The sequence below is a fragment of the Archocentrus centrarchus genome, chromosome 1 (assembly GCF_007364275.1).
Source record: "Archocentrus centrarchus isolate MPI-CPG fArcCen1 chromosome 1, fArcCen1, whole genome shotgun sequence".
NCBI classification, from domain to species: Eukaryota; Metazoa; Chordata; class Actinopteri; order Cichliformes; family Cichlidae; genus Archocentrus; species Archocentrus centrarchus.
This window is the reverse complement of record NC_044346.1, coordinates 2024635-2039809: the sequence shown is the minus strand read 5'-3', so window position 1 is coordinate 2039809 and position 15175 is coordinate 2024635. Positions and strand designations below refer to the sequence as shown.

Genomic DNA, 15175 nt, shown 5'->3' with positions numbered 1-15175 from the left:
CTTAAAGAAAATACACTGCATTCTGAAGAAACATTTTACATCATCCAAATGACCGATCACATGACAGAATTTCATCCTTGTTAACAGCTTTCTGTTAATAGCTTTCTGTCATCAGTCTATGAGATCTCACTCAAGAATTAATGTTTGACTCCACCGAAACAGCAGCTCAGGTCCAGCTTGAACCAGCTGCTTTAAAGAGTTCACAGCGTCTCTGATTAAACTCTCCTAATTCAAACTCAGTGCAGATAATCATGTAGGTGCAACACTACCCTCTCAGTCCTGTTGGTTCTCCTTAATCACTAAAGCTACTCATGGTGAGGTTTTAAAGTTCATGCATGTTAAAATTAAATAGTTTTCATTATACATCGCTGAAAGGTTCAGATGAAGTAATCATACAGGTAAAAAGTTTTTGCATGGTCAGGAGGTACGTGTGAATGAAGACAGTCACCAGTGCTCAGCAGGCAGAACAGTCGAATATGGACACCAGATTCAGTCAAACAGAAGTTTCAGTTCTCAGGGTCCCCACTAGAACCTTTAGAAATCCATCACGCCAGAAGAGAAGTTGGAGTCCATCGGGAACTTTTGGAACCTTTACAAACCTCTTATTGAGGTTTTGCATGATGCTAACTTGTCCACCATTTTGGACTTGTGACAATCATGCTCCTGTTACAAAGGCCTAGAGGGTGGCTGTGACTGGTCATGAGGAAAAAATGACATAAAAAAAAATGTCCTCAACTGATTGCAAGTGGTTGATGGCAGTTGCTTTGGTTGCTAGCTCATTCCTGTGGTTGTAGGTTGAATGGAAGCGACAGACTTATCTACACCATCCAGCTACTCTCCGAGCAGAAGGAAAACTGTGAAAAGTGCAACTCAAACCAGAGATGGAGACTATTTGCCTTCATAGTAAAAAAAAATCACACCTTTTGAAAAATAGTGGCTACAACACTAACGTACAACTTTTACTCTGAATTGCATTTCAAGAGAAGTTTTACTACTGCTCGGCTAGCAGTTATTTGCAGTATTATTTGCAGTAGTATTTGCAGGCAAGCACGAGAAACTACAGGCAACCTGGTGGCAATCTGCCAGCAACCAAAGCACTCACTGAGGTTTTTGCTGCAGCACTTTCTATGCAACCGATTTCACCTGGGGGAGAGCCAGCAACCTCCAGGAACCACCGCCAACTGGAAAACAACCAACCAGTTGAAAAATAGATTTTGACCTTGCAACCAGTGGTTGTATCACATCTAACATGACATGACATCACATGGGAAACCTCAATACATTTAGCAGAACCTGAAAGAACTATGATATTCAGAGATGTGTGAAAAAAACAAACAAAACTGTCAGAAGATGAAATTATGATGATGAAATCTACCAGAACAGTTGCATCAAAATCTTTACAATTCCATCAGCTGTTAGGAACCTGTCACAGCTTTTAGAGTGATGAGCCACAGGAACCTGGCCCTAGACAACCATCTGTTCATCCAAACACATCGAACTGAATGGAGAACAATTTATAGGGACACAGCAGAACCATTTATCTTCAGAAAACAATCAGAAATTGCCATGCAATTCAGATAAACGGAAGAACTACAATATATAGAGACCTTTAAAAAGTAAGTTGTCAGATCTTCAAGAAAGCTACCAGGAGCTCATCCAAGCTTGAAGGGATTTGAGAAAACTGTTGTAAATATCTACGAAAATCTTTAGAATCCAACAGTTGTTAGGAGCCTGCTGAAATGTTAAACATCAATCTAAACTTTCAGACAAGTAACAAATTATGGAAGCCTCTAAGTCACAAGACATTTATTCAAAACTATAGAAACTCTTATAAAATCCACCTGAAATCTCAAGAAGCTGTATAAACCTTTAGGGCACCTTTAGAAACCTTTAAAAGATTTAATTTATTTCATTTTACTTTATTTCATTTATTCCTGTAAAGAAATCTGTTATATCACAAAAATGTGAACAGAACCATTAGGAATCCATCAATGCCAACACCTAGTACAACCTTTAGATATGCAGCAAACTTTTTGATAAATCACACAGTGGAATATGCAGGAACCTCCTGTAAAGGGTCTGGAGTAGAACTGTTAGAAGCCCTTTACATGGCAGTAGGCTTCCAGGGAGGAGATGACGATGTACAGTAACCATAGGCTAAAGAACAAGCAAGTGGTGAGGATCTTCGGGATTCTGGGTCCTCCTAGCTCCCCGCCAATCTCAGGTCGGCGGCGGTAGATGAGGACAGCAATGCAGATAAAGGCGAAGATGGTGAAGAGTGTGACAGAGAAGGCCAGTGTGCCAGGGCTGACCCTGAACTCCTGACCTTGGGTGTAGTGGTAGACAGCAGCAATGGACCAGGCCACACCGATACCCAGGAAGACGTTGACAGCGTTGCTCCCCGTCACATTGCCAATGGAGGCGTCAGCATATTGGTCCTGGATAGCTGCCACCTTACTGGCAAAGGTGTCTGATAATGCAAAAGTGGAGAAGATGTGTTTGAGATCAAACTTCAGCAATTCACTTGCTGGGTTGTTAAATATCAAATAAAATGTTTTGTTCAATGATTTTGATGATCAAAATCAAACATCAACCTCCAGGGCTGAAGCCAATGCTAGCAGTAGCGTTAGCAGGTTAAATAATTTTGTGATTTTGGTGATGTCTTGGTCTTGCTTGTTTTTGTAATGTATTCTCTATAATTTGCTTTGGATAAAATCTATCAGATGAATATTTAGACTTCAAACCAAAAATTGAAATAAGGAAAATTAGATGTTTGTGTTAGACCTGGTACAGAAGTGCCCAAAGCGACGAACACCACAGCAGTGACTGAGTCTTTGAGGCCCACGGTGCAGCCGAAATGCGACGCCAGGTCTCCGATCACTGCAGTCAACATGCCTATGACGGTGATGGAGACAACGAAGCAGGCCCAACCATTCCAGTAGTCTGTTGGAGGAACGAAGGCAAACAGAAGCTTCCAAAAGACGGTGAGGAAATGCATGACATAGTCAAAACAAGAGGGCAGCGTCTCCTCGCCACATTCATCATCGTCATCGCCTGAGGAGAGGAGAGTCAAGAATCAGTTTTTAAAGCTCAGTTTGGTTACAGCCCCAAAACAGGCCTGTTATTTTCTTACCTGCCCACATTCATAACTGGAAGCTGAAGCAGGACTGAGTTTGAGTTAGTTCCTACCTGAGCTGACTGTGATGGCCTCCACAAACTGCTCTCTCCAACTGTTGGTCCCAATCAGCAGAGCCAGGTTGGTCTTCTTAATGAGTTTATCTACTGTGCTCTGAAACACATCCAGGCACAGGAAACTAACATCACGTTCACTGTACTGATGACCACTTTGCAGATCATCTAATCAGTCTGGTCACCTGATAATCACTCTGGAAACTGAGAGAATACTTTGGAAATGCTCTAACTTCAGCTTTTTCTATCTGATGCTGAATACTGAAATACTTTTTCATATCAAAAAATGCCATTCTGCCATTAACTGAAGTTCTGTCTGAAAGAAGTGGGGACATTTCCCACAGTTACCCTGTCTCACATGTAGCACATTGCTGGTGAACGCCTGCTTCAAATGTTCTCTCAGTATTGGAAATTATTTGATTTTGGTGAGGGTGATAGAGTGGGCAGGAGGCAGACACATGATGACACATCACATGGGCTCAATCTGATTTACGCAGCACTTTGCACTACAGACAGTTTCAGGCTAAAGAGTCTTTAAAGACCAATCTGAATGTGGTGGACATTTGCATCTTACATAAAACTCCAGCTCTGAATGTTTCTCCACCGTTCAGCAGCACACAAGTGGCAACATATGCTGCCTTTAAGGTCTCCAAGACACTTCATGCTTTTCACTTCTGTGACTGAAGCAGCTGACTCACTACTATTCAATCAGAAAGAAAAAAAAATGAACAAAAAGTCTTGAAGAAATTTTTGAATGTTGTTGTTTTTTGAACTTCGTGGAGTTGTGGAGAAGCCAGCACTGGTCTACAGAAGCCTTATTATTTAACATGCATTTGAACTTGTGGCCATTTGATGGATGAAAATTTCATATAAATGAGTAGATGTGCTAGAATTCCAGCTATTCCTCTTTCTCTTGATTAAATTATTCAAATAATTTTCTGTTCAGTAAATTTGAAGCTAAAGCCAGCAGCTAAGCTTGGTTCAAAGGGAACAAAATCCACATACATATGTTTCTGGCCACAGACAAACATGCTATGTGCTAACTGCATACATACGTGACTTATTGTGGTTATATGTAGGGTAATGTATTGAACCAGTGACACTGTAAAGGCATAATGTAGGGACTGGACTTTCTGGTAGGTGATTTCTAAGCTAACTGATTAACATCAGTCTTAATATCTAACAATAAGAGTTTCTGAGTCTCCTTTAGATTTGAGTCATTAGGCTCTTTCAGACTGAAGGAACCTTTTTATACTGCTAATCACTCTTGGAGGAAGTCTCTCATTTTTGTGCCTCCACACTGCAGGAACTATCAAAGTTCTTAGAATTCCGTTTTTGGGGTATTTTTTCAGCTCCTGGTTAGGTTTGGTGCTCTCTAGTCATTAGATATGTAAAAGTCCTTCGCTCTCTCAGTCAGTAGTCATGGTAAGAGTGCTCCCCAGAATGATTTAGTCTGAAAGTGCCTCGTATATTTCACACTACACAGAGAGAAACTTCTACCTTGAACTCATACGACTCCTCGATGATGACCTCCAGTTTGACGTGTTCGCCCAGCATTGGCCTGCCCATCTCTGCAATCCTCCTCTCTTCCTCTTCCTTCTTAGTCAAAGGCTCCTCAGCATCTTCCTCTGAGTCAGAGAGGACATGTTAGGGTGGAGGTTCAATACCAATTGATTCATTTACTTTATTATTTGATAGATCAGCTATTTATGAACGGACTGATTCTTATAGAGCACTTTTCTACTTTATGTTGAGCACTCAAAGCGCTTTACACAGCATGCCTCATTCACACACATTCATACAAGCACTTCTTTCTAAGCTTAAGTGCTTTCTATCTAACATTCACACTCCGACAATTGCATCAGGGAGCAACCTGGGGTTAAGTATCTTTGGCATGCAGACTGGAGCAGCCAGGGATCGAACCGCCAACCTTCCGATTAGTAAGTGACCTCCTCTACCTCCTGAGTTACAGCCACCTATTTATAGCACACGCCTTTTTGTGATGTTTTATTTTGAATGGAGTTGGTTCTTTTTCTCAGTCAGATTTTGTTATTTAAAATTTTCCTTTTGGCACCGTGATTATTGACAGAGCAGGTCGGATATATCTCAGGTACTGCTTAACATTCCTCAAGATGACATCTAAATCTTTGATTAGATCAATAAATGGTCTACGGCAGTGATTCCCAAAGGTACTGCAGGGGGCCGCAGTAATAACAGAAATTCAGTGTGAAATTACTCACAAGTATGTACAGTTACATATCTACATAAATATATTTATTTATACAAAAAGCGAATTAAAACTGTTAATAGAAGGTGATTAGTTTGTGAAATTGCTCGTTACTCTGACCTAAATTTACTGTTCTGGTATTGAAGTTTGTGTCCCAGTGGTGAGTGGGTCACATATTGGCATTAGCCCTTTACATATGAGTGGGCAGTATTAGCAGTTTATGATTTTTGAATCAAATTTTCAAGGAAATGCATCACTTTCTCTTGTATTTTGTTGAGAGTAAAGGCAGGCTTCTAGCCAGGAAAATTTCACAGGCCGGCGCTATCAGACGGACTGGAGGGGAGGGGACCCCATGGGATTTTCTGTGTTTTAAGTGGGCCACAGCACTCTTGACTTTGGGAATCACTGCTCTAAAGAGTAAAACAGGCTGGGGACATAGCTCTGACCAAGGCTGTAACAGCTGGATTCACAGGACACATTAGCTAGACATCTGTGACAACAGCTCTGGTCTTGTTTGTTTTGTGTTTCTAATTATTGGTGTTATATTTCTATCCTGACTGTTTGTGCATGCTGCATATGTTTAAATGTCTTTCTGTCCCTCTGTAAAGCACTCTGAGACTATGTCCACACATAGACGGGCATTTTTAAAATCTGGGATTTTTCTGAAAAAATATCTCCATCTACATGAAAATGCAATAAAACAATCTCAAGTGCTGCGAAGGCAACAGGTGGCGATATAACCCTAACTGTGAAGTAATGCCGGCTGATTATTGTAGGGTCTTTACCCACAATACAAAGCGCCTTGAGGCGACAGTTTGTTGTGATTTGGCGCTATATAAATAAAATTGAATTGAATTGAATTGATCAAAAGCCCACAAACAATAACACGGTGCACAGTCTGATATAAAAACACACCTTTGATGTTGCGAGAGTTTTTCCAAAGTTCTGTTTTCAGTGACCCAAAATACCGTTTACGTGTGGATAAAAAAAAGCTATGTGTGCATAATGACCTTGTGTCTGAATAGTCCTACAAAAATTAATCTGACTCAACCTAATGATCAAAATGATGGTATTGTGGTAAGCATTAACACAGTAAAATTAGCAGTATTAGCACAGCAAAATGAATTCTACAAAAAGTCTGATGATGGGCGAACCTGTGATGGTGATGATGGTGGTGGGAGCGGGGTGGTCTCGTCCCTGGACCTTCCTGTAGATGTCTCTGCCTGAACAGGTGAACAGAAACTGAAACCAGAACACGCCTGAAACATCACAGCCTCCATCCAGCACTTTACTTAAGAACACCGTTAGGTGTGCTGAAAACTGAAGGTTTATGTGTTTAATGTGAGTCTGTTCGGCGGGACGGACTCTGTGAGTTTGTGTGTTGTCAGATTTGTTTTTTTTTAATCTGTAACAAACTGGAAAAACATGATGAAAATCTGTGTAATGTGACACTGCTGATCATCCCTGCCTCATCTTAGAAGGTCAAAAGGCTGAATCTGGATTTATGGTCCTGTGTTGGTTCTCATTAATGAGTGTTAGTTAAACTTCAGCCAGTGCAGATTGATTGAAAAGTTAGCTTAATGTCTCTTCATGCACTAAATAACCACTTTAATTATTTGCATTTTATTAACATTAACAATCACTTTGCTTCAGCTAATGCGGGGTCTTCTGAGGAGTGGTGATTATTTCTAATTTTAATTGGATGAAGATTGTAAGAGTCAGTGCAACCAAACTTAGTGACTTTGACTCTAAATTCAGCAACATTTTTTTTCCCCCAAAAAGCCACTAGTGACAAATCTAGCAACTTTTTCCAGTGATTTTGGCGACTTTCTGTAACTTTTGGAGACAGCCCCCCTACACACACACACACACACACACACACACACACACACACACACACACACACACACACTCCCCACCCCATAATGATTTAGTGACTTCTAGCATCTTTTCTTACAGAAAAGTTGGCAACACTGGTAAGAATGTGCTCGGTCCAGAAACAATTCACTGCTGTGAACATGTAACGTCTGCATGCTTACCTCTTTTATATACAGTCTATGATTGTGGCACAAAGCTAGCATCATAGCAGAGTGTTGGTCTACCAAGCTCCCAGAGCCTGATTTTCTACAAGTGACAAAGACGAGTGCAGCGCAGATTTCAGTTCCTGTAGCAGAATCACTGTCAGCACTCTGTGGGCTGTTTCTCACACACTAACACTTAGACAGGCTGCTGACAGGCAGACCTGCATGTCCTGCTCAGGGATTTCTGCAGATTTGGGATGTGATGTCATGGTCCTGGGCTGTGTGCCCAGTGTTTTGTGTTTTGGTTCTTTCATTGTTATATTTCTTCTGTGTTCTGAGTTTGTTTATGGGTTTTGAACCCTACTTTGTTATAGTTGTAGTTATTATATTTTATTCCTGATCCTCTTTGTTCTTGTCTCCCTTGGGTCTCTGTGTTCCAGTGTCTGTTTTGTCCCTGTGTTTGTGCTTCCCTGTTTTGTCAAGTGTGTGTCATGTTGGTCACTTCCTGTTTTATTTTGACAGCCTCAGTTCTGCTTCCCTTGTGTCATTAGTCTTATTTGGTTCACCTGTTCTTCCCTGCTGTCTCCACTCTCCCTAATTACCTTGTGTGTATTTAAACCCTCAGTTCTTTGTTGTGTTGTTGTACTTCTTACCTGCAAGCTGTTTTGAGGTTTTGTTTTGTGTGCTAAGGTTTTGTGTTTTCAACTTTATTCCTGCCTTAGGAGGCAACTGTCTGATATTTGGTGCTATATAAATAAACTTGAATTTAATTGAAAATGTGTTTATTCACCTGTTCTTAAGTTACTAGTGATAGTGCTGTGTTTGTTTGTGAAGAAACAGGTCTAAATCACTTGAATTCTCATATAAAGCATTCAATGTATTAAAGAATCAGAAGATATACGTGTACACGGATCTCCTCAGTTTGGACAATCGCAGTCTGCAAGCAGTTGGCTGCAACCAACCTTGCCAAGAAACTTTTAGGAATATGAACCACCAGGTTTTGTTGAGCCTCTCAAACAGAAGACTGTTTCGCTCAGGACACTCTGAAGGTTCCTTCAGGAAGCTTTTAATTAAAAGTTAATGGATTGGTCCTGCAGGACCTTACAGGAACTTCTGCCAAACACAGGTTGTAAGGAACACACATGTTCTCACACTGCCCTTTAGAAGTTCGGCAGAGCTGTGAATTCTGAATGAATGTAATCTGTTTCCAGATGTTTTCATCTGTATTATGTCTCAGGTTGAACATAATACCAAAGACAGGCTCCCATTTACCAAACACGAGTTACTGGAGAGCTCAGACCATTTACAGAACTTCAACATATGGGATCCGCACAGCATCCAGATAAAGTAACTGCACACTTGGTCTGTTAGCATGTTTTCAAAGGCCAAACATAGGCTGTATATAAAAGATGGAGGCAGCCACCATGATGTCACCCATTGATTTCTGAATTCTGATGCCTTGATACTAGCATTTAGGTTGGTGTCATATTGTCTTTTTTTTTTTTACTAGAATTTCACTCAGCAAAATTCTCTGACCAATAACATGGCTACTGTATGCTTCATTGGACTAACAGACCATCCAAGTAAGCACACAGCAGCCATGTTATTGGTCAGAGAATTACATTAAAAATGCTCCAAAGGCTCTAACAGTACAAACATGGTCCAGAGGTCCAGCTCATGGACTCCAGTTAGCCAATGTGCCTAGATCCGAAAGTGGCCAATGCCCAGCCGCTCACTGAAAGTGGCCAGTTAATCAAATACCGATTAAAGGCTCAGCTGCTGAACTTCTCTAAAGCCTCTTTCCCACCAACAGGGTTCCAGGGCTGGTGCCTTTATTTGAACTGTTAGGCGGGTTTTCCACTGCCGAAACACTCGGTGCTCAGCCGAAAAACGGGTTCAATTCCGGCCCCCCAAACTAGCTGGTCTTGAACCAAGAATGCGTGACAAAAGCAGCAGAAAAGCGTGACTCTGCCGTCTCAACATCAAGTTTTCTACATGTGTATTACATGATAAAAGCGAAGCGATTTTCACGGCTGTGAATTAGGTTGGGCTCTAAGGCTGAACTTGCTGCTTTGTATCGGTTCATATCACAGATAAAAGGAAACCAAGTGCGTACTTGTCGTCTTGCTCTAATCGCTGTCTGTGTTTCCCTCTGTGCTGCACACAGATGCTGCAGTAGTTTGGTTTGGACCGTAAAACGTATTTGCAGCACAAGAAAGGAGAGCGTGTTCTCCCACGTTTGTGCGCTTCGGCTTCCATGTCCAGACGAGGACCCGCCCACACTCATACGTAAAGGAGCAGTTCACAGAAACGCAGTGGAAACGCGGGCCCGTTCTTAAGCGTTTCACCGATTCATTGAAACCAGCACGCGAACTGGCTCCTCAGCGGTGGGAAAGTAGCATAAGTCCACCCTCGACATTAATTTAAATTATCTTACTTTTGAATTTGTGGCCTACAAACCAAATTATGTGCACTGTAAAAAAACAAAAAAAAAACAAATAAACAAAGAAAAAAGCTCTTTTAATAATGTGGTTCAAGTGTTTAGAGTATAACTGAGCTCATAATCTGTGTTTGACTAATCAGGCCTGCTAGGGTTTTCGGCTAACCATATTAGCCAGGACTCCCTTGTAAAAGAGATTTTAAATCTTAGTGGGATTTTCCTGGTAAAATAAAGGAAAATAAATAAATAAAAAATCAGCAGAGGTTAACCCGGCTATAAGCTGCTGCATCTGTGTGAATGTCAGCCTGAAGCTTCATCATCAGGCGTTTCTAAAGCTGTCACCAAGCAGATGAGAGGAGCCCAGCGGATTCATGTTTTATATAATGCAAAGTTTTTGAGCTACTTTGTCAAAAGTAGAAATGAAAAGATACGTATTTTTGATAAAATATTTATGGCATGACTGTTAAATGTTATTTTTAGTGCCCCTCATGCAGATTTGTGTGCATGCAGAATGACACACACTCATATGACCTTGCATCCTGTGCACAAACTAAGTGTTAACAGAGAGGTCTAATGAGGCCGACCCCCAAAAATGCACAGGCTGAAGCTGCCGTCTGTCAGTAGTGGCAGATCGCTCCTGGAGCACCGGCATAAAGCACCGACTGGCTGGCCGTTGCAGTGCTGGCATATGCTACAATTCAGGAGCTGCATACCATTAGCCACTTTTAGATCTCGGTGTCTCCCCAATTAGCTGCGGTGAAGCCTTGCAGACAGGTAGGCATGAAACCCACTCGGTGTCAGCCTTCATGACTCATGCATAATGTGTTGCATTGTCTTGTAAAGTCTGCACACAGTCGCAGCACTTTGGAGGCCACGCAGACGTCCACATGACCAACTCTCCAAATACACTTAGGATATGCGAGGCAGCCATCGTATGCTGGTGAACACAGTGAAGCACAGACGCATCTCCAGCCTGAAGCTGATGAACATGCAGGAGTTGCCTGTTGGTGAACTAAAGTATGGGAAGGAGACTGGGAATTATTTAAACCTCAGATCAGAGGCCTGACGTTTAAAGATAGCCTGATAAATGAGAGTCGCAGGAGAGTTTCACAGGACAATCATACATGTTGCTTTAAGTGTTGATGCACTTTGAAAGCCAACATTTACACCACTGAGAGGTGTCTTACCACACAGCAGTTTGTCTATCAAAAAGTCACACAAAAAGCACAAATTAACACAAGTCATACAGTAAATGCTCCTATCTTAATTATTTCATTGTTGTGTTCGCCCTACCTGTCTTAACGAATCCACCTGAAAGGACAGAAAATATAAAACAGGAAGTCAGAATTTGTGATTTGGTTTTGTGACATTTCTTAACGATCATGAAAGTAACAAACATAAACAGTTTGCAGGACAGGAAGGGGACAAAGAAACCAGCTTACCAACTTCCTGAAGCAACACAGCTGAAGAGAAGAAAGAGAGAGAAACATGAAGCAGAAAAACACAAGCGGTGAAAATCAAAAGGGGAGCTCAAAACTACACCTAAGATCTGCACTTATTTCCTGTTTTCATTTGAATTGCTGACTTTGGCAGGTTGGACCTCACACACCTGTCCTGAATCTGGACTTCATGTTGCAGAAGGTGCTGCAGGACCAACATGCTGGACACTGACGATGGTTTAACAGTTCATGAGCTGTTAGTTTAATGTTAAATCTGTGATTAATACAGACGTGGGCAGGTTTAATATGAAAGTCTAACCTGTCCTCCTAAACCTGGTACATCAGAGCTTTCCCATCAAATCCAGTGTGTTTGTCCTGTCCTAAAGCACCTAATAGTCTTCTCCACCTGGTTTTTACTCACAACACATGTGACCTAACCCCAGCGTGTCCACATCTGTCCAGATCTGTAGCAACAGGTCCTAATATGTCCATTCTTCTTCTTTTTTTTTTTTTTTACTTTTATTTATTAATCAGGAAGTGAAAATCTCCCTCTGCAGGTCTCCTGGACTAAGATAAGAAGACCAAGTGCACACACGCAGCGCTGGGAGAACAAACAGACTCCACATCTTTAGCCACTGTAATCTGTCCAGAGTCACGCTAACACCACAAAACGCCCAGTTTGCTTCATTACAGCACGTTCCCATCTGAGGGCTTCAAACACTGCTGCTCTGCTGCTGGCAGATACACAGGCTTGATTCCAAAAATGACTTGAATATACGCCCCTACACATCATTAACCCTGCAATCTCAAAAATGACGCTCACACAGTGCATTTAAAAGTGATGACAGATGCTGCTTTACAAGCCTCCATATCTGATGAGCTAGTCATGACTTCACTTTTGCCATAGACATGCTCTGTCACGGCACCGAAGCCGAAGGGCACAATGCACGTATCTGAGACTTCATGGTACTGTTGCCTCTAAGAGCACAAAGCAGATAAAAACTGCCACCAAAGATTCAAAAGTTCTAATAAAATAATTCAAACTCTGAGTGTCGAACTGTTCAAGGCTGCAAAAATATTGACTGTTCATTCATACAAAAAGTAAGAAATAAATAATAAATGAATCTCCAAATGTAACCAAATGTTATTCAACAGCCCAAATCAGCACTCTGACTTGTCCAGGTTGGGTCTATGTTGCATATAAATAAAGTGAAACTCTCCTATCATCTCACAACATCATAAGTCAGTGACAGTCCTGATCAATAGGAGGCCAGCTGAAGGCAAAGGGTTGATGGCAGCAAAGGCAAACTGCACAAAGACAGGCAAAGGAAGACAGGTCAGAGGTCATCAGAGAAGTTAAGGTGCCATTCACACCTGTCCATCTCCTGCTGTTCCAATATGGCTCCTGCAGCTCTACGTAGAAGTTGGCATTCTTATCGTACTCCTCGTGATCAATTATTCTAATGGCTATGGTCTTCCTGTGGGGGGGAGGGGGGTCAGAGGTCAGGGGTCATGCATTAGTTCACAAACACACACAAATAAACACCTTATCTGCCTGCAGGGAGGAGGGATTCACAGGATTAGCTCAGATTATTAAAACATGAGCTCAACTAAAACTTTTCCAGATTCATCGTGACGTTAAACACCAAGCCAACAGGGCTAACAGAGGTCAAAGGTCATTGGTGATACAGGCAGGGTCAGGGTACAGTAAGGCGACACCGCCCCACCTTTCTTCTCACTCATCTCCAGCAGCCGAGGCTCTCCGATCTCCAGGAAGAAGTTCTTGTTCTTCTCGTATTCTTCGTCATCGATTATATTTATCCGAATCGTTTTGCTGAAACAGAAAAACAGGCGGACAGAAAGTTTGCAGAGGGAGAAGTGTGCAGAAGCCCGAGAGTGATGAAGGGAAGGAAACACGACAGACAAAGTGAGATGACTGCGACAGTTACAGAAACACTTCCTGGAAACGCAGCAGACGATGGCTGCATGACCTCACTTCTGTCAGTCGTTCCTATTTGGCAGCACTGCTCCATACCTCCCTACCTGAGCGCAGACATCAGGCAGACAATCAAACTTTATTCATAATACACCTTTTATGCAGCATTTAAAGCCTGTATCTCTGTGTCACTAAGAGAAAGACAAGGCTGTAGTTTAGCAGTTTTCGGAGCCCTCTGAGGTCTAAGATATCATCAGTGATGTCTACGCAGTGACTTCTCTTTTTTTATGTCCTCCAAGCTCTTGGTGAGCAGGGAACAAAGAAGATAATCATTCTACCTGACACACTTCAAAAGCTACTTGCATTCTTCTTAGTCCATTTTGGGTTAGGTTTAGGACCAGTGATGACTTAGGCTTCAGGGAGTCAAGGCTTACCCCACATGAGCCTGGAAGCTAAAATGTGAAAAAGAGTCCCTCCAGGTTTCTTGCCTGGTAGTTTCATTATCAGAACCCAAAAGCTGGTCCTGCCACATAAACCTGAGTGTCATCAGCATAACAGTGAAAGAAATGCAGATTCTCCTGACATGTCTGGGGCAGAACATATATTAAACATATATTATTAAAAAGAAACGGTCATGTAGAATAGAATAGAAATAGAATGCCTTTATTGTCATTATACAGGATGTACAATGAGATTGGAGGGCCACTCCTGTTCAGTGCCATGTAACAGAAAATCAAACTCTCTAAAATAAAAATATTATGAAAATATTATAATCTAGTATGATCAATATAATCAAGAGATATACAGAAATAAACAATGTGTAAAATATACAAAAAATAGCATGTATAAAAATATATACCTACATTGGTGCATCTGTACATTGTAAGAAAAGTAAATATGTGTATACATATAATAATGAAGATGATGAATATTGCACTTGGTGAATGAATATTGCACTAGTGAATGAATACTGGATATTACACAATATAGGAATGTCAGATATTGTTCAGTATGAATAATATAATATTGCACAGTTACAGTGGGTGAGTGTGAGAGTTCAGGGTGGTGATTGCTCTGGCGAAGAAACTGTTCTTGAGTCTGTTTGTTCTGGCTTTGATGCACCTGTAGCGCCTGCCAGAGGGCAGCAGGTCAAACAGGTCAAAGCCAGGGTGTGAGCTGTCCTTGATGATGTTCCTGGCTCTGCTGATGCAGCGGGAGGTGTAGATGTCCATCAGGGAGGGGAGAGGGCAGCCAACGATTCTTTGTGCTGTCTTGACTACCCTCTGAAGCCTGACCCTGTCTGCCTCAGTGCAGCTGCCGTACCATACTGTGATACAGTACGTCAGCAGGCTCTCAATGGATGAGCGGTAGAAGGTCAGCAGCAGGTTTGAGTCCAAGTTGTTCTTCCTGAGGACCCTCAGGAAGTGAAGTCGCTGCTGAGCCTTCTTGATAACAGCTGTGATGTTATCTGACCAAGAGAGATCAGCAGAGATGAGGACACCGAGAAACCTGAAGGTGTGGACCCTCTCCACATGCTCGCCGTTGATGTAGAGGGGAGCTGGGTCAGTCCTGTGCTTCCTGAAGTCGATGATGATCTCTTTGGTTTTCATGGTGTTCAGTACCAGGTTGTTCTCTGAACACCAGGCTGTCAACTTCAAGACCTCCTCTCTGTAAGCTGCCTCATCTCCCTTCGAGATGAGTCCGACCACTGTGGTGTCGTCAGCAAATTTGACGATGAGGTTGTTATTGTGGGCCGGACTGCAGTCATGGGTGTAGAGGCAGTACAGGAGGGGGCTCAGCACACAGCCCTGTGGGGAGCCAGTGCTCAGTGTGCGGATGGAGGAGAGATGGGGGCCAAGTCTCACAGTCTGGGGCCGGTTGGTTAAGAAGTCCTTGATCCAGGAACATGTGAGAGGGGGGAGG

At 42.1% G+C, this 15175-nt stretch overlaps 1 protein-coding gene across 1 annotated transcript in view; it reads right to left on the bottom strand.

Annotated features, from left to right (window-relative positions):
* Window positions 1–4: 4 nt before the first annotated feature.
* The window catches only part of LOC115781909 (sodium/calcium exchanger 1-like), a 32583-nt gene continuing 17412 nt past the window's right edge, over window positions 5–15175 (bottom strand). Inside the window, exons 3-11 of the mRNA XM_030731849.1 lie at window positions 13044–13150; window positions 11320–11340; window positions 11171–11188; window positions 11065–11079; window positions 6571–6639; window positions 4690–4817; window positions 3190–3289; window positions 2785–3054; window positions 5–2470 (exon numbers count right to left, since the gene is read on the bottom strand). Of these exons, the coding sequence (XP_030587709.1) occupies window positions 2094–2470; window positions 2785–3054; window positions 3190–3289; window positions 4690–4817; window positions 6571–6639; window positions 11065–11079; window positions 11171–11188; window positions 11320–11340; window positions 13044–13150 (1105 nt within the window). The 3' untranslated portion in view covers window positions 5–2093. The remainder of the gene's footprint in view (window positions 2471–2784; window positions 3055–3189; window positions 3290–4689; window positions 4818–6570; window positions 6640–11064; window positions 11080–11170; window positions 11189–11319; window positions 11341–13043; window positions 13151–15175) is intronic.